The following is a 23,134-nucleotide window of genomic DNA, read 5'->3' as shown; positions in this document are numbered from 1 at the left end:
GCGTGTCTAATTAAGGATTCAAGTGGAGCAATAGCCAGAAACGGAAGAAGGAACAGTGGCGTATTAGATAGTAGCCCTCAAAGTCTGTAAGCAACAGGTATAAAGATTAGCTTGAGCTTTGCTAAATTTAGATTGAAAAGTCTAGGGAACTAGGGCTATGCCTTAGCATGATGCACACTGTCTGCAGGAAAACACATCGTGCCGCATCAAAGCATATTGGGAAAATTTCCACCACTGCGAACTCACCATGTCGATATTGAAAGGGTTACCGTCAAAGACCCGATTGATGGAGGTCAAAAAGTTGGCTGCGGACATATTCCAGAACCAATGGAACCCCAATAGAGTCAGAAATGGTGCCAAGGTGTTACGGGCACCTTTGAAAGGTCCACAAGTAGCATCCTATTACGGTAATAACGACGACATGCCAACGTTCAAAGACTTCAAAGAGTGGTTTCCCGAGCTTCAGTTGACGGATCCAAAGGAGGAATACAGACTCAAGATGGTGAGAGATAGAAAGAAGAGAAATAAGGGTGCTCCAAAGAAGAAGACAAGCTAATGTACATAGTGACGAATAAATACATAATTTACCGGGCCGAGCTTATGCTCAAGTAAATATGGCTAGGAGCGACTCTTTAATCCAAATGTGTCGGTGATATCGTCGTTCGTTATACTAGGCAAGTGTAATCGCTGCCAGCGACTTCTCGAATCTTGGGTTGGTGGACGGTGCTTGACACTTGTAATGGTTGGCTCGTCACGTAGAAGCTCCTCATAAGCAACATTCATCGAATACCAATCGCTCTTGAGACCCTCGTTAGCAACTTTTATCAAAATGGTGCACTTGTTGTCTTGCTCATACACAAGTGTATCGTGAATAATTGAGCTTTCGAACAAAACTTGTACACTATCTCTCTCGACCAGGTACGCTATGATGTATTGACCAGCAACAACTATCATAGCATTCTGCGCAGAATCTTTTAAATGGATCACGGCATCAATTGGCTCTGTAAATTTCAAAGTGCTCTTGTGATCGAATTGTACTGTTTCCGTTTCACTCAAAACGTATACGAGAATAGTATCATGGCAAGTTATCGACAAACAATGATTCAGCGAGTTAATGGCATTCAAATCTTCTAGTTGAACGCCCTTGGTGATAACTTTGCGCACCGTGGAACCATGCTGTTGCCAAACGTAACGAATATTAGCGTTCAGGAATGCAACTTTTGTTAGCCGAAGTTTCAAGACTGAGTAGCAAAGTAGCTCTACTTGTCCATCCAACAAACTGGCGATCACTACCACTTCAGAATTTGCAAGTTGTACCCACAGTGATAAATAGTTTAAAGCTCCATAAGTCACCAAACTTTTGGTAGCACCTGCAGAACCTTGATGAATACCGTCAGTAAGCCAATTTAAAGTGGCTACTGGAGTACCTTTGCGGATTTCCAACCCTGAACCAATACTTTGTGACGTTGTACCAAGACCAAGAGAATTGTATAAATCCATGCAAAATCCAAAAAGACATTCATTTGTGGAAAAGTCAAGGAGCCAATTACCAGATTGAGACCAACTTAGCTCTGGCGCACAAAGACGAGTAGTCGATTCTTCGTCAGTCAATTCAAAAGTATGGAACAAACTGCTTTCGGAACCAAAATTGAAGAACAAGTAAACCACTGGAGGATGTGAAGTTGTCAGTATCTGCTCGCCAACTAATGTCCATATTCTGTTTTTCAGACAAGGCTTTACAATGATGCCCGAGTTTGGTACTGGGGTTTCAATTGTCCACAGGATGGTGGTACAGTCCAAAGAATATAACTTTGCATGTAGGTAGTTATCAGTAAACAACAACAATTGCTTGCAATTGATATAGGCACCTTCTGGCGCTTCATCTATTATAGGAGGAATCCACTGGAATTTGCACAAGCCATCTACGCGAGTTTGGCGAATGATTAGAGGCGGTGATTGCTCACGGATATCGTATACCAACAACATTGCGTAAGTTTCAATCAAAACGCCAATTTTGGATGCTTTAGTATCTGGTAAGCAGAATTCCCATTCAACTTGGGTGATTTTGGGTGAGGAATGACTTGTTGTATTTCCTTCACGAACGCTTGTGTGTTGCTCAAGATCATCCAAAATGTCAATAGTAAGCTCTTTATAAGAATTATGGCCTTCAATGGGTCTTATATGGATTGTTAGAGTCACCAAGTTGCAAAACGCGATCATGGAAGCACATGGCGAAGGTACAGAAACCACTTTTTGCTTATATGAAGACATCATATTATACAGTTTTCGAGGTGACGGTGTAGCATGGATGGAATTCCTTGTTCCAAAGTTTTTTGGTGGTCAATAGGTATTTGGTGGTTATGCCAATCTTCTCAACACAAAATCATCGCGATTCCAACTTCGCACCAAATCACATACAGGAAGAACAACAAACAAACAAGATGGGGCCCAAGAGACGACAACCACAGGACCCAAAAAAACCCGGTCGGAAGCCACGAGCAAGGAAAAAGGAGCCCGTGCGCTCTCCTGTACAGCTTGCAAGTCAACTGGAGTTGATTGAGGCCGCCCACGCAGTTCTAGACCACAATCAATCGAGTCAGCTGCGATCACAAATGAGTCTGATTCTTCACAAACCGAACCGATTGACGGAGATGATCCGGAATAACAGCTCGCAAGACTCTAGCAGACGAAGACTGAGTTTCGAGAAGGACGATGGGTTCAAATATAAACGCGGACTGCAACAAAGTGACCGACGGAACGGAGCCATGGAACGTTTAGAACGGGAAGTGAGGCAGCTTGAGGAAGAATATGACGATTTAGACGGTGTTAATTCGGTGGTTGTTCCAAAGAAACGTCAACAAAGGCCCAAAACTGCTGCTACTAGAGGTAGAAAGCCAACGACTCAAAAGCTTCTGCGCACCGAAAATCTCAAGAAACAACCCCAGCTTTCGTCGCCCATCCGGCTGCCCAAGTTTGTGACTGAAATTCCGGACGATTTCTCATCGGACGAATATGTGGAGCAGGTATCCCACGAGCGGATCCAGCTTGCTGGACCTTCCAAGCGATCGAAGCCGGGCAATCGTAGACGATCGTCTTATTATAATCGAGGTAAACGATTATCGTCGATTGGCAATGGATTTGAAGGATTACCACACGACGATGTGAGTCCCAGCGACTACTACAAACTATTAAATTCTGATCTTCCTGAGCCTCAGCGAATGCGCCAACTATTAGTTTGGACCATGCGAAAACGACTTCAGGAAGAGGATCAACGAACCTCCAACGACGACCAAACAGTGGTTAACATTGCAAAAGTCATCAAGGACGAGGTACTACAGCAGTTGGTACTGGGGGAAATAAACGTAAACTGGTATAATCGGGGAGACGACAATGAAGATATACCTGAAATCACCTTGCCCAATCCACTCAACATCCAAAACGAAAAGAACCTAGCCACGTTCAAGAACAAACTACAAGACCTTATAAACGAGCAGCAGCAGTGGCGCACCAGCTACCAAAAGGCCATTGCGCCTCTTGAACAATCTAAAATCAAAGACACTGATGTCGCATTGGACCCATCTACGGCATCGACTTACGATTCAACGGTACTCGAAGGCACTTTACTTGACGACCTCGAGAAATTCTCTCATGAAATCTCATCACATCAGGTAGCACACGAGGTGGAAGCGGCCGTCGATAAATTATATCATAATTCGTATCGACTAGACCGGGCTCTGGAACTTGTGGGGAAACTTCAACATCAACAATTCAACCCGCAACTTTCACAACTTCTCAAGAAGTATATGAGCAAACCAACAAACCCAGCCCCAACTACAAAGCAGTTACTTCGAGGACTCACAAGAATCCCACAAGACTAATATGTATACTACACTCTGTACCACTAGTTGTAAGAAATATTATAACCGAACCCCACAACTTTAACCGCATCGCCGCACGCATCATTACATTATAGTTGCGAAGTTGAGCCGCAACCCCATTAACCTTGGCACTTCAGTAACGATTCTCGGGATTTTTTTCGACCTGCATTATTGATCGGCTCTTCTGGCTGCATAATCCCCTCATAGTTTCCTTTGATGGTGCAGATGTTTGGATCCGTTTTCGGCTTTCTTTAACATTGTGCGTTACATTTGCGTGATATGCTATGAGTATAAATAGCAAGCAACTGCTGAAATGGTCGCATTACATACCTGTTGGCCTGCCCAGCGACAATAGTGACCCAAGATTTCCCCAGATTCAAGATACTCAACTTGCATTAGAAGATCAATTATTGAACTCCTCCACTCCACGTGAATTCAATCTTAAACCAAACCCTGAATTGGGCCAACATAAGCAAACTACCGAGAATCTGGCTTCTACATTCTCCAGAGCGCTTCAATACATAACCCTGTTTATTTACCGACGGCGCAAGATTATACAAATCATGATTATTTCCGATATAATTATACTTTTCGTGCTCCATCTTTGGTTCACGTCTCTTTCAAATGCGTTTCCATTGAAGGATGACAACCTTACATGGTCACAGACCTCCAAGATTACACGAGACAGTTTGGCTGAACGAAGACTGGCACTCTTTGACGTTATAAATGACAAGCTAAACCAGGATTTATTTGTTCAGCTCGAAGGTTTAAACCACAATTACTTCTTTGACCTCGGTTCAAACACGGTGGGTACAGCTAGCTTCCCTATGTTCAACCAGTACCAGCGCCAGCCATACGTATCGAACGGTTACATTGGAAGTCGTATCCCAAATTTGGGTCAAGGTTATACCCTCGATCAGCAGAGTGATTCCTCAGAAGCTACCAAGGACGATCTCTCCAACGGTTGGCCATTGTTCAACAAACGTTTCGCTGGTGCCTTCATTGCAGGATTTTATGATATCCAGAAGAACACAACGGGAACAAATTTTCCAGAGCTCTTAGAGAATGGCTATGAAAGTGTCATTGCTGCAGTTCCTCAATGGACTTCTCTTTCTATTTCAACCGAGAAGGATGGCCGCCAGTATGAGCTCAACCCTGCAAATCTGGAGCATTTGGAATCCACCATCAAGAATTACCTGCAGACCATGTCCTTCTCTGATGGTATTGTAACCACAGAATTTGTCTGGCTCGATGACATCTACGTACGGTATGACATTATAGCACATCGTGAGGACACATCATTAGGCTTGGTGAACCTTCAAGTTGCAAATCTTGGAAGCGAGGAAATAAGCATTGATGTGAAGGACGAGCTTGATTTCAAAACCTCTCTGAGGTGCCAGCTTGTGGACGTCGGTAGCGACGATGATGGTATTTTTATCCAGTTTCAGCCACTGTTGCTTGATCAGGTTAATGCTGCGATCTACTCCAGATTGAAGGTATCAACCAAGCCGGAACAAGAAGACATGAAGTCATCAGGTACATCCGTCGAAAATACCCAAACGTTTCAAATCAAACCCAACGACAATATTAGTGTTGTCAAATTTGCTGGCATCGTCTCCTCAGACTTGGACGAATCAAAATATCTGTCTGCCAATTCTACATTAGAAGCTGCCAAACTGGCAGCCTTCAAATATTCTTCGGGAGCAAAGGCACTTTCGACACATAGATTAGCTTGGGATAAGCTTTATGGTTCGGTCCTTTCAGTCACGGTACCTGACGACAGGATGATTACTTTAGCCAGCAGAGCATCGATCTACCATATGGCTGCGAACACTCGGCTGGACGCAAAGGGAGTCTCAGCAGCTCTCGGTGTAGGAGGGTTATCGTCTGACTCTTATGGAGGTATGGTATTTTGGGATACCGATTTATGGATGATGAATGGAATACTTCCATTCTTTCCGGATCATGCAAAAAGTATCATAAATTACAGAGTCCACACTCATGAACAGGCACTTCAGAATGTTAGAGATTATCGTCCAGACTTCAATGGAGCTGCATATCCCTGGACAAGTGGAAGGTATGGAAACTGTACAGCTACAGGCCCTTGCTTCGACTATGAATATCACATAAATATTGCAGTTGCAAGGGCTGCATGGGAGTATTATTTGAGTGGTGCTGGTGATGACAAGTTTCTCGAAGAAACTGCATTGCCATTAATTCAAGATTCTGCTCAATTTCTCTCCGACTATGTTGAGTATAACGATACTCTCAAGCAGTTCACTACTAAAAACTTGACTGACCCTGACGAGTATGCTAATCATGTGGACAATGGCGCTTATACAAATGCAGGTATATCCGTGAACATGAAATGGGCTATTGCCGTTGCCAAACATTTGAACAAGGAATACCCAAGCTCGTTTGATATTATCGTCGGTAACATGCATCTTCCTGAAGCCAATAACGATCAAAGGGCTACATTAGAGTACACTGGAATGAACTCCTCTGCAGCTATAAAGCAGGCTGATGTGATCATGTTAACCTATCCATTCGAAAATGAATTGATATCCGATGAGCAAGCATACACAAACATGGAACTATACTCCTTAAAACAGGTCAGCTATGGTCCAGCAATGACATTCCCCATCTTCTCTATCGTTGCTTCAGACTTATCGGAAAGAGGATGTGCCTCACAAGCATACCTACGCAAATCTGTACAGCCATTCTTGCGTGGTCCATTTGCCCAATTCCTGGAGCAAAATAATGACAATTTCTTAACTAACGGTGGAACGCATCCAGCATTTCCCTTTTTAACAGCACATGGTGGATTTATTCAAGCTATTCTCCACGGGTTAATGGGCTTCAGGTATGATTTCGAGATGGTTGATGAAAAAATACTGAGGATCTTAAGATTGGATCCTATTGCATTACCATGTTTGCCCGGAGGTATTCAAATATCAGGAGTGAAGTACATGGGTCATACCCTCTCTTTGGCTATAAATGAAACATCATTTACAGTCAAAGACCTTTTGAGCGAATCTGGTGCTCCGAAAACCATCAACTTGAGGATCGGTAAGAGGAACGTTAAACATGGCAAATATGAACTTCAGTCTGGCAAGAGTTTGACCTTCCCATTATTCGAAACTCAAGTATCAATACCTGGCAGTATATCAGAATGTGGCTCAGCTTCCTTTTACAACATCACAGAAGGCTCCTTTGGAGATGTGCCATTGCTAATCAATGATGGAGACAATACAACTCATTGGCAGGCAAATTACAATGATTCCACTGCCAAGATCTTAGCTGATTTCAAAAAAACCAGAAACTTGACAGGTGGATATATAAACTGGGGAGACAAACCGCCAACTTCATGTTCTTTGTCTTCATTCAACTATAATGTTCCCTTGAGTAATGTTTCATCAATCTTAGGACTGGTGGATTTTGGTACTGATGTCCATGAGAGATACAAGTATTCAAGAGTTCACGACATTGTTAACCAGTCTGATGTATTCACTCAAGTTTTGCAAACTAAGGTGGATGTTACAGCACCATTTGATCCCAAGGAATATGCATCAGTAGAAGTACCGGATCGAATCAACCTCACACAGTTCAGATTCCCAGAAGCTGTTCAAGCACAATTTTTGTTAATTGAAGTTTCTGGAATTCACGATACGGAACCAACTGATGGATCGATAGGTGGAGCAAAACTCTACGAAGTTGTCTTTTATGACAAATGATTTTCATTTTAAAAGTTACATAGCGAAAAGATATTCAACTATATGAGTATTCACATTGCGTAGTTTATAATGTCGCCTCAGCCATACTGATGAGTCTTTTCAAACCAGGGTACCATTTACCCGTCTGCTCGCTGTGATTTGTAGCGAAATCGACATTCAATTGAGTTGCTGTTGCATAGTCTTTGGCTTCTACAGCAGAACAGACCTTTTTCAACTCAGCAATTGCGTCGTCTGACAACAAGTCGTCGTTATTCAAGTGATCGTAAAGGAAGTTCAACCGTTTCTCCATATCCTCTGCATGTTTGATAAACCGCTCTGGAACATTGGGTTTCACTGCCTGCGTCAAGCTGTCCAATGATGTGTAGATTTGAATCGACTTTTCGGGTATGTGAGACCGATCTCCAGCTGGGTACTTTGGCTTAGTAGGTGGAGGGGTAAGTTCCACAGGTGCAGCAGCACTCGCGTTTCTGGATCTAGGTTGAGTCAAAACTGGACCAGGAGGAGGGAGGACACCACCAACCTTTGGAGGAGGTGGTGCGGTAACTCCACTGGGGGCTGCTCCATATGAGCCTGTGCGAGGTGGAACCATTCCGGATGGAGACATACTGACTTGTTGAGCAGTTGGAGCATATGGGTTCTTGGGTGGTCCATTTGGTGATGGTCCACTAGGTGTAGCTGAGGCATGTCCAATCTTAGGCGTCTGTGGTTGTTGCACGGAAGGAGTAGGCACCAGAGGCGCATACTGATTTCTTGGCAAATTGGTAGAGCTTGTTGCAGCTGGAGCATATGGGTTTTTTGGAGGAGCATGGACCAGCGGGGTTGGTGAGCCACTTCCGTTGCTTACCTCGGTAGGAGCATTGAAGCTCTGGGGAGGAGCATATCTTGAATGCAATTGAGCTGTCAGTGCACTAGGTGATGCCGCTGTAGGAATAGTAGGAACCGCAGTCCTTGAGCTACTTCTACTGCCCTTTGGTGGGGGTCCGGCAACTGCAGAATTGCGCTTGGGAGGTGCAAAGTTATTAGCTGGAAGAGCTGGACTCAAAGAGGGGGACACCACTGCCGCTGGGGCTGCCCTACGGGTTGACGTCTTCTGTTTGAATGCATCAGGTAAATCATTCCATCCTTCAGTCTCTTGCCTGTACGCTGGCTTTGGGGGACCAGAGACAGCCGGAGGTGGCGCGGACACTGGTTCAGGAGCAACTGGAGCTGGTGGCTTATAAGGGTTGAAAGCCGTGGCTCCCTGGGGTGCGTATGGGTTTCCCACTGGCGCTGGCTTCCCGTAGATTGAAGGAGTCGAAGCAATTGGAGGTCTATTCGACACTGGAGCTTGGGGTGGTTGAGGCATAGATGGGAACGAAGGAGTAGCCGGAGTCAACACACTGCTAGCGGCCGGTTGACCAGCTAGACCCCCATAAGGGGTCAGTGCAGCAGGAGCAAATGTTTGGTTCCCTGGAAGTGTAGGTGGAACGGAGGCTCCTGGAACAGGAGATTTTCCATAAGAGCGAGAAGCTGTGGCCTTGCTTGTAGTACTTCTGGTGTTGGAAGCTTGAACTTTAGTGCCAGACGCACGAGAGATTCTATCTTTCTCTGTTTTCAAACCAGCAAAATCGGAGGGTAACAATTGCAAAAAGCTGTCCGCCAACTCAAATTGGCCGTAACCTGCAACCAAGTTTGCGTACTCAAGAATAGCATTGCAAATTGGTTCAATTGAAGGTCCTCCCAATGTATCATTCGCTTTGGTGATAGACCTGTATGCGAGAAGCTTCTCCATGAAATTATTAAGTGACTTGAAGTGTGCATCAGAGGGAGTCGAAACGTCATCGTCAGGAGACTCCAAAAGCGATTTTTCATACTCTGGTAATTCCCTCAACCAAATAGATGCAATCTTTTCAAGAGCATTACCTGCAAGGTAACAGATCATAGCATTATTACGGTCTTCTGTGCTTGGGTTCTCAGAAGCTTGCACGATTCTATCACCAAGTTCTGTGATTTTACTGCTCAAATCGCTCTCATCTGTGCTGAAGGCAGCAATAGCGGCGGCAATCTCCTTCCAAGATTTGACGTCAGCATTGGCCACAATGTCGGTAATATTCTTGGAAGAAGCATTATAAATCAATCTCGCAATTTCATCACCTTTTGTGTTCGTAAAGTATGCATTTCTTACTTTAGCCTTGGACTCTGGTGATGCATCAAGAGCAAGGACAAGGGCAGCAGACAATTTCTTTTGATCCAAACATGCTGAAATCGCGTCTTCGATCTTGTTCGATAAAAGTAACTTGATGATTGTTTTGTCTGCCTCGCTTTGGTCACTTGTATCGATTGAAAATTTCCCTTCGGGAACAAAGTTTGGAATAGACTTGATTGGACTCTCACCAAGTTGTTCGAAGAAATCATTGTCACCTTCTTCTTTTCGTGAAGGCTCAGTGCCATCTTCGGAGGAAACGTCAGGCTTCTTACCGTTGGCCTGCTCATGTTCAGTAGAAACAATTTCTTTGAGGAAACCTTCCTTACCAACTCCAGATAATTTCAGCAAAATCTCCCAATCTGCCTTATCAGTCTTGCTGTGTCTAGCATCCGAGATTCTTGCTTCGATGATATCCTTAAAGTCATTGCTTTTAAGAGCTTGACTGAACTTTGAAGTAGTTTCCAGTACTGCGCCATTCTTTACAAATGGTTGAATCTTCACAACAGAGTGACTATCTGAGTCTAAGCTTATCAGTACAAGTTTCGAACCAAACCCAAAAGACACGCTCAGGGTACGTTTGAGCCACGCAGGGGCCTGATGCACAGTAAATACAGGTTGTTGAGTTTCTGTTGTTGAAATTTCATTCCAGAAGTCGTTGTCGTTCTTTGTTGTCACCTTTGAAGTCATTGGAGGGGAGGTGTCCTGCAATGATTGTATGACAATCTTTCCATCAAATGATGCTGTTGCAAAAATTTCTGGTGCCGCAGGAGCAAATCTGGTGTGGAAAGCCCAATTGGCCGTAGTTGGGTATTCACCAAGTTTTTCACCTTTGATTGGATTCCACAACATGGTAGCATTATCCTTACCACTCGAAATCAATATTTCTGGATCCTGTTTACACCAATCCAAGGACAATATTCCCTTCTTATGACCACGCATGATTTTTTCGGGTGCATTAGCATTTTTGAGGTCCCAAGTCAAGATTAAAGCATCGCTATCGTTTCCAGTCGCAGTTACAAGTTTCGTAGATTGGGTTGGATGCCAAGCGACGCATGAAAAATTGGCGCTGTACGACAAATGAAGAACTTCACGTTTTGATTTCAAATCCCAAATTGAAGTGTAGCCCGAGTTTCCGGTGGTTGCAAAGATGTGGCTTACAGAATTGTTCCATGACACACACGATATCTCGTCCATTGGCGTCATAGCCTTGCCTGGGGCAACGGGATCAGAGAGTTTTTTGGTGTCCCAAACAAATATTTGGCCATTGGATCCACCAGAAAGAAGAACATGCTCTTGCAACGGATTGAACTGGAGAGTCTTCACGGGCCCCGAGTGGGCCGAGGACTTGAAAATGGATGCTTTTTGCAAATCTTTTGACGTGATCAACTCTTGAACGTCCCACAATTCAATTGTCCCATTTTCGAATGCTCCAGCGAGTACACCCTTTGATCTACCTTCAGACGGCTTTGACCATGCGATTGCATAGAAGCGGTTATCCACCAGAGCAGAAAAGATCGGATCCTTACTGTTCGTAGCGGAGAAAATGTCCCAAATTTCAAGGGACGACGACGTGCTGAAATCAGCGTCTACTGCACCAGCCACGGTTCCACTTGCGAGTAATGGCAAGGGATCATTATTCCAAGCAAAAGTAGACGTCTTGGAAATCTCCTCGATTTTCATGGCGGATGAAATCGACAATAACGTGTGTTGTGAAACTTAGCAATATCAAACAAAACACTGAGGCAGCAATTGAGTTGAATTCAAGGTTAATATACACTTCCTTAAAAATACAGGTATTGACTACCGCCTTTTATTTTGTAAAAAGTTTAGCGTAGCTTGACTTAATACCGTTGGCTAATGAAACGTCAGTGTCAACATTTGCTACGCTGTGATTTTGTCAACGTATCCTTATTGTTACGTAAGCGATCGCCATTGATTATGACAGATCAAGGTGAAGGACGAGTGACAATGGTGAGACAATGGCAGTAACTTTGGCTGTGAACTTATGATTTTGGACTAGTGACTGGAACCCGATTTAAAGATTGTATGGAAAATTGGGGTGAAATTGTGATGTCAACTTCAATGATTGTTGGTGTGTTTGTAGAGTTATTACGTGTAGATTGTGAGCCATTGATTCGAGGAATGGAGAGTTGAAGAAGTAGCGAAGAGTCTGAAAATTTAGTCTGTGCTGGAAGACATTATCTTGGGCTTCGTGGCCAAATGTAGTTGTTCACCTTTTCATGGCAATTGAAATATTTACATGAGAGTTCTTGACAATACCTCTAGCACTTAACAAGTAGAGAGCCAGTTTTGGTGGTGAAACTTTACTGTTACTCAAAGAGCATTTTGCTGCTAGTCTACGTGTATGAAATCACTGAGGCTTGAAAAGGGGTATTCTCTCGACGTATGTTCTGTAGCCTCATAAACAGCATTGTCACCTTAAAAAAATAAGTGGTGGACTTAGCTTCAATGCAATCCTCGTTATGGCTAGCCAATTCAACTCACGATTTCGACTACTATTTTGACTGCTATTTTCGCTGCTACTTGGCTGCAATTTGCTCTCTTTTGCTCACTCTTTTTGGCTTGTATATGAAGATTTCGCTCTTCGCGCACAGTAAAGTTCAACTACAAATGATACGAAAATGACCGACGATGAATCAGATATAGAAAACATGGATATAGTAGCGGACTACGAGGATAATCCAGACTCCTCTGGGGTGGGATATATGAGTCCTCCTCTCAGCCGTTTGACCCTGGAAAGTGATTTAAACTACTCCATTTACCGATTAACGGTGGCACTTTGTGATCCATTGCAACAGCCACCTGATAACGACAAGCAGGTATTAAGTCTTGACTTTCTCGCAGATATACTTATACCTTTATCATACCATGAAGTATCGCAAAAGCCCCATTTTCTTTTTGAAACAAGCAGTGTACATCTCATTAAATTCACGCTATCAACCATATATTTCCGGTTATATTGTGCTCTTCAAGAGACATTGAACACAGACGACGAACTCAAATTGCGACACGTCGATAACTCGCCGGATCATTGGTTCGAAAATTTGCATTATTGGGTCCCTTCGAAAGAAGTTCAGCTGCGACCTCGCCAATTCAAGGTATACTACTCCATGTCATGTTTACTACTCGTGGCAATTTACAAGCTATTTGCTCCGGAATCGCCCAAAGAGCCTTATAATTTGACCAAAAACCCATATCTTTTCCATCTTGTTCGATCGTGGAAGTGCCATACCAATGTCATATTACTCGCATTGGAAATCGACCGACGAATCGAACTTCAGAACGAAGAAGAAGATTCAGACGAAAACCAGACCCCAGAGATAATATACAATGTGCTAGAAGGGTCAAGCGCTGTTAGAAGCGTACTTGCATGGATTCTCAACCAGAATCCCTCCGTCGATATACCAGATACTAATCTGGACTTGGAGACCATAGAAGATCCTGACGTCGACTGGTCATATGATATCAAAGAACTTCCATTGTTGGAGTTCGTACTTCCGTTGAGTCGACGTAGGGCCAATTGTGGAGCACTTCGGGTTGATATGAGACTTATTGTCATTGCATTAATCATCATTAGAAGTGGCTCACATGTTGTTTCCACTTCGAACCAGTCCTCAAAACCACCGGTATCATATTCATATCGAAAGCAAGCTCAACAAGATGCAATCAGTTCTGTTGGTGATTTGTTGGTAGACTTGGAATACGATGATAGATTTGATGAGGATATCCGCTACGTTTTCGAGTTTGAACTAGATGGTTTCCAGGATGAGGACGAGAAACAAGGAATCGATGATTCCCAATTGGAGCCAGTTGCAATTGGTGATAACATGGAATACACACCCGCTTTTCTAGAGGTGATCAAGTCGTTCGAAAGTGCAACGGAAGAAGATAAACGCAAATATATTTTCGATGATGTCACGGAACTCGGGTACTACTTGAAATTTGTCATTTTGAAAACGCTGTCCTCGTCAAAGGCTCAAGATCTGCCATGGGACCAAGTGCTTCTAAACTCGATAGCATACGCAAAACATGCTGCGTCGGAGACTCATTTTTACCTTTATCCAGGTATAGTGCTAGGATTTTTGAAGATGCCAGCCTCGATAGAAGATATAGAAGAGTGTCGCAAGAAGAACCTCTTTCTACTCCCAATTTCTCCCATTACAAACTTTGAGTTGTTCCTCAAAAATAATACTCAACTCGCACGCAGTGTGTTGGATGAGCTAATGATGTTCCCTTATACCCGCAGCAAGACGCTTAACTTGTTATCGAAAGAGCAAAACTTGAACCCTCTTATGATCGACTACGTTTATGAGCTCGTTTCCGGACTTCGTGGTCGTCAAGAACATAGTGCATACACCTTCAGTCGTTTAGGTGGTAAAGTCATTTTGGACGAACGAGAGATACAGCTTTTTTTGCATAACTTTCTCACTCGATGTAGCGAGTATTTTGCTGCCGTGGATGGGTTTGAAGATCTTGACGGCAATCGTGTTATACTCCCAGAATCAGTAGCAAAGAAAACCATGCTGTTGTTGTGCCTTATGATCAACCGATTGGTAGCACAAGGAATCATTGCACTAGGAAGTGATGGACCTTTTACTTTCAATACGGAACTTCGGGGATTGCTAATTGGCTGGATAGGAAGAGTCAAGGAAGCTAGAACGCTCTATTTCGAAATCAGCTCTGCTTTATATGACGATGCAAGAGACGGTATACGAGAACAAGCAAATGGATTTGAAGACGAAACTCGTGAAAAAGTTGAAGAACCACCCACTAAAGCCCGAAACTACGGTATTTCGGAATCCACAATGGCCAAAATCGAGTCATGGGAATCCAGTGCTGAGACCGTTGCTATCGTCAACACCTCTAAAGCTATCCGCGACGAATTCGATAATTATGTTGGTCGTTTGAAAGAGTATATCGCATCGATCGTATGGGTATCGGAGGTTCGCTCGAGCATTCCTGCCGACATCGTTGCTGGGGATCTCAGGTTTTATCTTGACAACTTTAACGTACTCTGTAAAGTGGACTACTTTGCTGGTGCCATGTTTGAGGTGTTTGAATCATGTGTAAGTTCTGAGCCACGGTTGGGGGAAAGCGAATTTAGTGAGGCTTTCATAAATGGCGAGACAGAGTTTAAGGATGGTAAGAAGAAAAAGAAGAAGAAAAAGAGCAAGAAGAAGAAGTAGTTTTTTTGCAGCCGTGCAACAGGCACCTCCGAGTCAGCTCGAGTCACCCACATACAGGACTGAACTCACTAACGTTGAGAAAGTGCGGTGAATCATATCATGTTTAGAAGTCAATTGAAATCCCAATTCCTCAAAACCAAGATTATGTCCAGATCCAGCTCCTCTCTCACACCTGTAAGTGTTCTGCCAATGCCATTTGAATCGCAAAACTAACATCTCAGGTCAAAACTGCCAACGCTCCTCCACCAGCAGCGTCATACTCCCAAGCTATCAAGGTGAACGGTAAGTATAAATAGATCACAGCCTTATCTACGTACCATATAGGGTTTGTTGGACCTTTCTAACTTTAGGTTTTATCTACGTTTCTGGCCAGATTCCTTACACCCCTCAGAACAAGCCATTGTCTGAGAACCCCTCCATTGAGGAACAAGCAGAACAAATTCTTCAGAATGTGTCCAACATCTTGGATGCATCCAACTCTTCATTGAACCATATCGTCAAAAATACTGTGTTTTTGACCGATATGAAGAGTCAATTTGGAGCTTTCAACAGCGTCTATGCCAAATATTTTAACGAGCACACAACCTGCGCGTTCGTGTGTTGCAGTCAAGGAGTTGCCATTGGGCGTCGACGTCGAGATGGAGTGTATCGCCGTGGAAAAAGATGACTCCAGGTTGTAGGTGTGTTCCCTTATATAAGTCCGGCATATAGTAATCTATGAGCCCTAAAGGAGTGCACGTGAGCATGTCGCACGGTACCATCTGAAAATTTTACTAGTTGATCGTCTCTTGCAAACTATTGACTGACTTCGATATGGCTCAACGTGTGACATATAGAAGAAGAAATCCATGTATGTACTTTTCAGAGGTGCCAGATTAATTGATTGAGGTTTTTTGTGGCGATTGATTGTTTTGATATTTTGAGAGCTTGAAATTGTAGATACAAAGACTCCATAAACCTACCTCAAATGTTGTGCTAAACCTCGGATACTCTAAAACTAAGATACACAATTAATATGCTGCTGGTATGATAAGCTATATCTTCGGTAATACTAACAACAGACAACACCAGATCCAACAAGATCAAGGTGGTCAAAACCCCTGGTGGAAAGCTCGTTGCTCAACACGTCAAGAAACAAGCCTCCAGACCAAAGTGTGGTGACTGTGGTGATGCTTTGCAAGGTATCTCCACCTTGAGACCAAGACAATACGCTCAAGTTTCCAAGACCCACAAGACCGTTCAAAGAGCATACGGTGGATCCAGATGTGCTAACTGTGTTAAGGAGAGAGTTGTGAGAGCATTCTTGATTGAGGAACAAAAGATCGTCAAGAGAGTATTGAAGGACCAACAAGCAAAGGAGGCTGGCAAAAAGTAAGTACATAATTGCATAAACATACCGAGTCGTACTTGTAGATTTTAAAACATAATTTCATTATTGTAGCGGTTAACCATGACTAATTCCGATGGATATAACAGTGTTTCTTGGAAGTATCTGAGATCACAGAGCCACAGCGATGTGTTAGCAAAAAGTAAGACAACAGAAGCCAAGAGAAGCAGGCCCGCATCCAAGATGAAAACGAACGCTTCATGTTGCATTACATAGCCATTGAACCCTTGGAGAAACTCGACACAGCGATAGATACTTCTCACCATAATAAGTAAAGTTGCAACCAACAATCTGACCAAAACTAATCTCCAATCGTTCCACATGGACGAATTGACACTTTGGATCTTGCCAACTTCAGTGGGCAGTCTTAAAGATTTGAACATGAATACTGATAAGATTACCACGAAACTGGCGACGCAACCGAGATGCCAAATGGGGGAACATTTGGTCAACAATTGACCCCAGAATGCGTTCCCGCTGTTTTTTGATAATACGAGACAAGCACCAATGAACTCAAGTAGCATTGAAATAATTTCTCCAACAACAAAGATGATCGTTATGTAGTTCAAAGGCATAGTTGCGTATGCTGAAGCATTGAGGATTCGTACAACTTCTCCAAACATCATATATATGGATGTGGTATACAAAGCTGGAGCGTTTAAAATGAGAAAAGTCAGACTAACATATGGTAGCAACAGCTCTGAATGGGTCACTGACAAGTATCGGATTCCATATCCCAAGCCTTCGACCATACACCCAACTAGAAAAGGGATTGTGATCACCATATACTTAAATTTTTTCGTGGAATCTATATCATTGTGTTGGGCTCTATAGTTTTTAATGAGTTGTAGAATTCCCACCAAAAAGAGCAATTCGTAGAAACAAAGGTATTGAAGATTCACCCATTGCACTGGGGTATAATTGTAGAAGGGACTCAGCTCATTGGTGGGGCTTGTCATGGGTAGAGCTCATTTTGCGAAAATCATTTTGACAGGAGGAGCCGCACAGGACATGAGGCTGAGTAGGGATCTATTTATATACGAAATGTAAAAGAAGGTTTGGAGAAGAAAAGTTGGGAAATAAAATTGGTTCTTTTAGGGCCCGAAGGGACCCAAAAGTATATTGTGACCTTACTAAGAGTCTTATGAACTATTTATGAACTTCGATTTGAAAAAAGACTCACAATGAACTCAAGCTCATTCGAATTTTGAAGCCCATGTAATCAGAATGTATTACAGTACTACAATGTAATCACTAGAGCTACGAAGGACATATATATCTCTGTCTTCCACTTCATCAATTGTACATTTCGGGGTGTCTCGGAATTCTCTTGACTCACCTGCCATGCGGCGTGCGGCCTTATCTACTGATAAGCGCAATAACCAAGTATAAAAAGGCTGCAATTCACGCAAACTTTATTATGGATCAAACGCTGCTCTCCGACAACTTGTCAAACATATATATACCTCAGAAACGAGATAAAGTACTGGCGACGGTACCTATGTACCATCCATGTCTAATAGTGCAAGATTCACAAACTGATGTCACCAAGGTAAAACCTTGTGGATGTGCTGATGCTTATTGTATTCGAAATGCACCGGAATGGATCCCACGAGCCAAGTAGTAGTTTATTAGAGCCTATGTCGTTCAATAATACTGTTTCGTTAAAAGTAGAAGGATTCGTTGTCATAAGCAGTCGACTCTTCGCTTCTACTGTTGCTGTGTTCATGGGTACGAAATTTCTCATCGACTTTTTCTATAGTTGTTTTGGTATCACATTTGTAGAGGGATTTTTCGTCGTTAATTGGGCCATTTGGGTCATGGTGCTTTTGTCTCTTCATTACCTGCCAACTGATTGCATTGCCAAAGATTTGTGAAGGGTAGAGCGGAACATAGAAAACACAAGCCAAGAACACCATGAGTGCATCCAATGTCATGATAAACTGTTCGTGGGTTATCAAGAAACCTGTCCAACCTTGACTGAGTTCCGCTACTCGATATGCACATCTAATGTAGACAAAGAGAACTGATGCCGAAACCACCAATGGCAAGTAGCCAAAGAGGTACCCTCGTCTCACGTCGACAAATGCTGGGTCGTAGAAAGGTTCCAATTGCTGGCGATATTGGCGGCCCTTGGGGGTATTTAATAGTAAATGCATACATCGACCCAATGAGAATTTAAAGTTGGGATCGGCTCGAAAGCATGCTTTGAAGAGCATGTCGCACCAGCATATCACAAATAATGTCATCGAAAAGAGTTGGAACGAAATACCAGCAATCATGATATTTGTTCCCGTTGGTCTGAAAATGTAACGTCTGACTTCGGTCGCAGCAATGGCTCCACCAACCGCCTGAGTAAATAGACTGACCACATCGCAAAAGATGAACAAGTATGTGTACCAGCTGGGCGGTAGAATGCCATAGTTTCCATAGACAATTCTGAGTTGACCAAGAATATAGTATATTCCTGCCATGATGAACGCCGGTGCCATAGTTAAGCAAATGATTTGACACAAGTATTTGTCTGGATTAGCGTAGTCCTTAGCTGCTAGAGTGCGAGCAAAATAGCCACAGAACTCAAGCACAGTTCCACAGGCAAAACACACACCGAAATAAATCTGCTTGCCGGTGAACATCCATGCGACAAACACTATAAATAACAACCCAAATAACGCCGTAAAAATCGCATTCGCAGGGATATTCAACGCATTCGTATAAAGGTTCAGGTCCCATTCCAATGCCTTGAGGTTCAAAGTGGCATTGAAAACCAACTCCTGGGCCATCGAGATACTCGCGGTCTCGGTGGGATTTGCAGTTGCCAAGTATTTCTCGGCTTCAATGATGGTGAGCGAAGCGGCAGCTCCTCGGAGCACTTTTGACACCTGGTACAAAACCGGGGTTTCAGTGGCAGTCATAGCAACGGCTGAAGCCGAAAGAACGGTTTCCCAAAGTCCGTTCGCATTAGTTGGATCGATGGAAGATAATGAAGTCAGGGCAGGTATTGATGAAGGAGTCCATGTAGGAAGCGACCGAGTGGCAGTTTCGGTAGTAATCTGCTCGAACCAACCCATAACGTACGGGAAAAAGCAGCCTTGATGGCTTCAATTTAAATTATTTAGGGTCCCATCTTGCTAAATTTAAGCCTCAACTTACCTTACCCAAAACGGTATCAAAATTTTTGTGCGGCGCAACGGACCATAACAAAATGGGGTAGAGCGGAACGGGCTAAACGAGATTCTATTTTAGTCCTTTGAGTACAGAGACTATATACATCAATGGCAATGTGGAGACAAAGGCAGGCTGGCTGTGCGACACTTGTTCTACCCTAATACATTGGCAATTGCCATGAGTGATGCGCATTGGCGGTTGAGGGCTTAACCTGTGCAGAGCGCAATAGTATAGGCGCCAGGCACAGAAACCGCTTTGAAAACTTCCTTCTATGGGTGGGCCAAGCTATGAAGGCAGAAACTCCTTGGCAACCCTTTCTCTCTTCCAAAACTTGAGGAGTAAATCGCCATAGTTTTGCATATCCTCCACCGAGATCATGAGCTTGAAATCGAGAAGTAACAAGAATTGAAGCTCTAAATAATTCAACTCATCCAAGGGTAATCCTCCCACCTTGGCATATCGTAAATTCTTGTAGAAAATGTCGGAAAAAAACTTGGACGACACCGTGATACCAGATATAATAAGACGATGTATGTTATAAGAGTCCATGACGAAAAGCTGTTCTGCTTCTTGTTTGTGCTGTAAGTTGTTTGCCTTTTTGGCAATTCTATCAAAGTAGACAAGTAGTGAGAGAAATACCTCGTTAGTAACCGGGCAATACTTTAGCACTCTGGCAAGGTATGCATGGAGGGATATCCCAGGAACATTGGCACCATGAAATGCCAAAACGTTGGCAAGGTACTTGTTTTTCATCTCATCATCTTCTTCATTAATGCTTTCTGTATCGCCATTGCTCTTGCGTTCTTCTTTTAGTCTCTGGCGAGCTGCAATTGTATTGTCAAAGTGATTTGGGTGCAATTTGTCGTTGGCTTCGATTATCTTGGTTAATAACGAAGAGAGCATCAATATCAAGTCATTGACAGGATATTCCACGATGTTTAAATGTTCTTCGTCTCCGGGAAGTGTCAGGAGATATTCATGGTAGGTCATGTAGTGATCAGGGGCCGAAAGCGCAGCTTGAGGGAGGGGCAATGACTGAGGTGCAAACGGATTCTCGGTGATTTTTGACGTCGAAGGAAGCGATTGTGGTACTGGAATGGCAGAGGTGGAAAGATGTGGAGCAAACCCCATCATCGATGGTTGAGGAGCCGTGGTAGTTTCCATGGAGATGTTTGTTGTGGGAGACGCTACGGGCGGCCGGTAACTGGGATACAGCAGGAACTGAGGTTGTAAAGATGACGAGTGGGAATGATTGGAGACATACGACAGACTCACCACGTTGGGAGTGTTATGTCCCGAAGGCATGTAGTCATGGTACGGCTGGAACAGGCCACTGCCGTTGTATTCGTACGACTGTGACGGTATGAATTTGTTGTGGGAGCCTTGGGAGGGAGATTCGAGATACGACGGAGGATTTTGGTATTTGTCAACCGATGACTGATCCGTCTGGGATAGTAGGGTTCGGGTCAAATTTGACATTTTGGGAGCTTCCGACATTGGTGCTAAGCTACTGTGGTCGGTGTTGTCATTAATTGACCCTTTGTTTGTGGTGGAAATGGGGTCACAGACAAGTGGGACCGATGATCAGAATCGGAGACACCAGAGTGTGATTGGACTAAATTTAGCTATGGGTACTGCTATATACTGCACGAGTGATATACCAGCACTGGAGCAGCAATTGACAACAATATGTGAGTTTAATATGAGAATTCAGTTTCCCGCCAAGTTTAGTGTCGCTCCTCAAATTAATCGACAATCCGCACGGATGTTCCGCTGCGGCTGTGACACAAAACCGTGGCTGGGATGGAGAACTCCCGACACTACGATGGAAAAGAATCATATTTAGCCATGGGAAACTTCGCCACTTGGTGTAGACAAGATTAAATTATAAACCTAATTTTGTAGAAAATACTCTATTCATGTGTTCTAGAGCTACGGCTCACTGCGACCCATGCGGCTATAAGAGCACGAAATAAATAGAGGTGATTTTCTTATTGATTTCTCTTGTCACATTCAATTGCCTCTACACTGCCTCGTCTTAACATTGAACTCGTCACCGTCACTTGCTTCTGTTCTTGTTCTTGTTTTTTGTTTGTTTTCTATAGGCTCGGGTTGTCCCGGTTCCGGTAGTGCCCTACACCCAGAGCCAAGTGCCCCAGATGCGATATAGAGAGTATGTCCACTGCGTCGAAAATCACCCTTGGCCTCTCCATCACATTTGCCGTGACGGCACTCGTAGGTGTCAACTACTTGCAACGGCTCGAGAGGGCGGCACTTCGTCAGGGACCTATTAAGGATGCCGAAAGAATGAAATCCAAAAAGCAAGTCCTCAATGAAAAAGAGCACCTCGAGCAGATCGAGTTACGGAAAAAGTACGAGCTGTTACAGCCGTTGACGGGAGAAATCATTAGAGGAGAAGAAAATGTAGATAGCAACAACCTGTAGATAGAAATAAAGAAATTGTGCGTGGCTATGGAGACACCCAATGGTGAATGTAGTTCACTAGATGTACTATGATGCACGGCTTTATTACTCTATGGGCGCTTTTGGCGGCTTCTGCTCTAGAGAACTTGCCAAAACGGTTCGTTCTGGAAGAGATTTCGGGCCCGTGAAGGGACCACGCCAGAACATTACCAAAGGCACCCAAGATGAAAAATTTTGGTGAAATTGAAAAACTATATGTCTGCGGGTGCACTGGGTGTGCCAACCACCAAAGACTTCTACGCTTCAATGTTATAATTGTGCAATCCGTATCTATAAGTTTCGTTCCTCATCCAGTCCCACCTCTGGCAGACTGGTTTTCTCCAGGCCCGATTTCACCGCATGTTCGTCAGCCTCGTCGGGCTGGTAATGGTGGGGCATATTATCGGTTGGTGATTTGAGGGCCTCACTATGTAAAACGGTAGACTGGGACCTTGGCCGTGGTTTCTTGAATCCAGTAACATCTAAAAACCCGCCTTGTAATGCTGTCTGGTCCACAGTGGTTCCTTGGCCTCGAGGGCCAGAAGGTGGATGTTGCGATACTGAGCCTTGACGTGATTTCAGAAAAGCTGACGATGGTTCTTCACGTCCGAATGTTGAATGCCTCCGTGGAGTCTCCGAGTTCTCATTCATTCCCACCAATATGCTTGCCGCTTCCAAGAGTTGTACCAGCTGATGCTTGGAAATGAGCAACTTTTTAGTAACGTTCCATTCTGGCGTATGTTCCCACAAGTGCTTGGCCAACGACGATATATGTTTATATCCCTTGCCGCAAGCTTCACACTTGAGCTGTTCCTTAAGTCGGCCAGTTTCTCCTTCACTAATACGGCGAACAACAAATTCTCGACTGAGTATGGGCGGGTCTATGTCGTGGTTATTATGATGGTGTCCAGTGGAGAATTGTGGTCTAGAGGAAGGACTTAATGGACCATGGCTATCACGGCGTTGCTTGTTGGTCTGATGCTTTGCTGGTATCGAGTAGGGTGTGACCGATGAGTGACGCCTGTTGTAGTTATAATGAGTGGTAGTCATGGTAGGCTTCCGGCACAAGCCTGGCTAAAAGTTCAAACTGTAGTATGCACTTCTTTTGGTGG

General features: G+C 43.8%; 11 protein-coding genes across 11 annotated transcripts; 5 read left to right on the top strand and 6 right to left on the bottom strand. All coding sequences in view use genetic code 12, as the record gives it.

Moving 5' to 3' along the window:
- Positions 1 to 247: 247 nt before the first annotated feature.
- PGUG_00534 (mitochondrial 37S ribosomal protein mS33) lies at positions 248 to 556 on the top strand (the record flags this gene model as incomplete). Its single annotated transcript, XM_001487107.1, has 1 exon — positions 248 to 556. One exon carries the CDS (start codon positions 248 to 250, stop codon positions 554 to 556), a length of 309 nt encoding a protein of 102 aa, XP_001487157.1.
- Positions 557 to 618: 62 nt separating this feature from the next.
- PGUG_00533 (uncharacterized protein) lies at positions 619 to 2,274 on the bottom strand (the record flags this gene model as incomplete). The annotated part of the gene is made up of 1 exon (XM_001487106.1): positions 619 to 2,274. One exon carries the CDS (start codon positions 2,272 to 2,274, stop codon positions 619 to 621), a length of 1,656 nt encoding a protein of 551 aa, XP_001487156.2.
- An 86-nt stretch (positions 2,275 to 2,360) lies between these two features.
- PGUG_00532 (uncharacterized protein) lies at positions 2,361 to 3,878 on the top strand (the record flags this gene model as incomplete). The annotated part of the gene is made up of 1 exon (XM_001487105.1): positions 2,361 to 3,878. One exon carries the CDS (start codon positions 2,361 to 2,363, stop codon positions 3,876 to 3,878), a length of 1,518 nt encoding a protein of 505 aa, XP_001487155.2.
- A 284-nt stretch (positions 3,879 to 4,162) lies between these two features.
- Positions 4,163 to 7,612, top strand: ATC1 (alpha,alpha-trehalase; the record flags this gene model as incomplete). Its single annotated transcript, XM_001487104.1, has 1 exon — positions 4,163 to 7,612. The coding sequence occupies one exon, from the start codon at positions 4,163 to 4,165 to the stop codon at positions 7,610 to 7,612; it is 3,450 nt and encodes a 1,149-aa protein (XP_001487154.2).
- Positions 7,613 to 7,676: 64 nt separating this feature from the next.
- PGA63 (Pga63p) lies at positions 7,677 to 11,477 on the bottom strand (the record flags this gene model as incomplete). The annotated part of the gene is made up of 1 exon (XM_001487103.1): positions 7,677 to 11,477. One exon carries the CDS (start codon positions 11,475 to 11,477, stop codon positions 7,677 to 7,679), a length of 3,801 nt encoding a protein of 1,266 aa, XP_001487153.2.
- Positions 11,478 to 12,439: 962 nt separating this feature from the next.
- On the top strand, positions 12,440 to 15,004 carry PGUG_00529 (CCR4-NOT core subunit; the record flags this gene model as incomplete). Its single annotated transcript, XM_001487102.1, has 1 exon — positions 12,440 to 15,004. One exon carries the CDS (start codon positions 12,440 to 12,442, stop codon positions 15,002 to 15,004), a length of 2,565 nt encoding a protein of 854 aa, XP_001487152.2.
- A 1,416-nt stretch (positions 15,005 to 16,420) lies between these two features.
- PGUG_00528 (uncharacterized protein) lies at positions 16,421 to 17,350 on the bottom strand (the record flags this gene model as incomplete). Its single annotated transcript, XM_001487101.1, has 1 exon — positions 16,421 to 17,350. The coding sequence occupies one exon, from the start codon at positions 17,348 to 17,350 to the stop codon at positions 16,421 to 16,423; it is 930 nt and encodes a 309-aa protein (XP_001487151.2).
- A 705-nt stretch (positions 17,351 to 18,055) lies between these two features.
- PGUG_00527 (uncharacterized protein) lies at positions 18,056 to 19,462 on the bottom strand (the record flags this gene model as incomplete). Its single annotated transcript, XM_001487100.1, has 1 exon — positions 18,056 to 19,462. The coding sequence occupies one exon, from the start codon at positions 19,460 to 19,462 to the stop codon at positions 18,056 to 18,058; it is 1,407 nt and encodes a 468-aa protein (XP_001487150.2).
- Positions 19,463 to 19,844: 382 nt separating this feature from the next.
- On the bottom strand, positions 19,845 to 21,056 carry PCL7 (Pcl7p; the record flags this gene model as incomplete). Its single annotated transcript, XM_001487099.1, has 1 exon — positions 19,845 to 21,056. The coding sequence occupies one exon, from the start codon at positions 21,054 to 21,056 to the stop codon at positions 19,845 to 19,847; it is 1,212 nt and encodes a 403-aa protein (XP_001487149.2).
- A 678-nt stretch (positions 21,057 to 21,734) lies between these two features.
- PGUG_00525 (uncharacterized protein) lies at positions 21,735 to 22,004 on the top strand (the record flags this gene model as incomplete). Its single annotated transcript, XM_001487098.1, has 1 exon — positions 21,735 to 22,004. One exon carries the CDS (start codon positions 21,735 to 21,737, stop codon positions 22,002 to 22,004), a length of 270 nt encoding a protein of 89 aa, XP_001487148.2.
- A 309-nt stretch (positions 22,005 to 22,313) lies between these two features.
- PGUG_00524 (uncharacterized protein) lies at positions 22,314 to 23,072 on the bottom strand (the record flags this gene model as incomplete). The annotated part of the gene is made up of 1 exon (XM_001487097.1): positions 22,314 to 23,072. One exon carries the CDS (start codon positions 23,070 to 23,072, stop codon positions 22,314 to 22,316), a length of 759 nt encoding a protein of 252 aa, XP_001487147.2.
- Between the last annotated feature and the right edge of the window lie 62 nt (positions 23,073 to 23,134).

This window comes from Meyerozyma guilliermondii, genomic scaffold (genome assembly GCF_000149425.1).
Source record: "Meyerozyma guilliermondii ATCC 6260 scaffold_1 genomic scaffold, whole genome shotgun sequence".
Lineage (NCBI taxonomy): Eukaryota > Fungi > Ascomycota > Pichiomycetes > Serinales > Debaryomycetaceae > Meyerozyma > Meyerozyma guilliermondii.
This window is presented reverse-complemented; position numbering and strand designations above follow the sequence as displayed.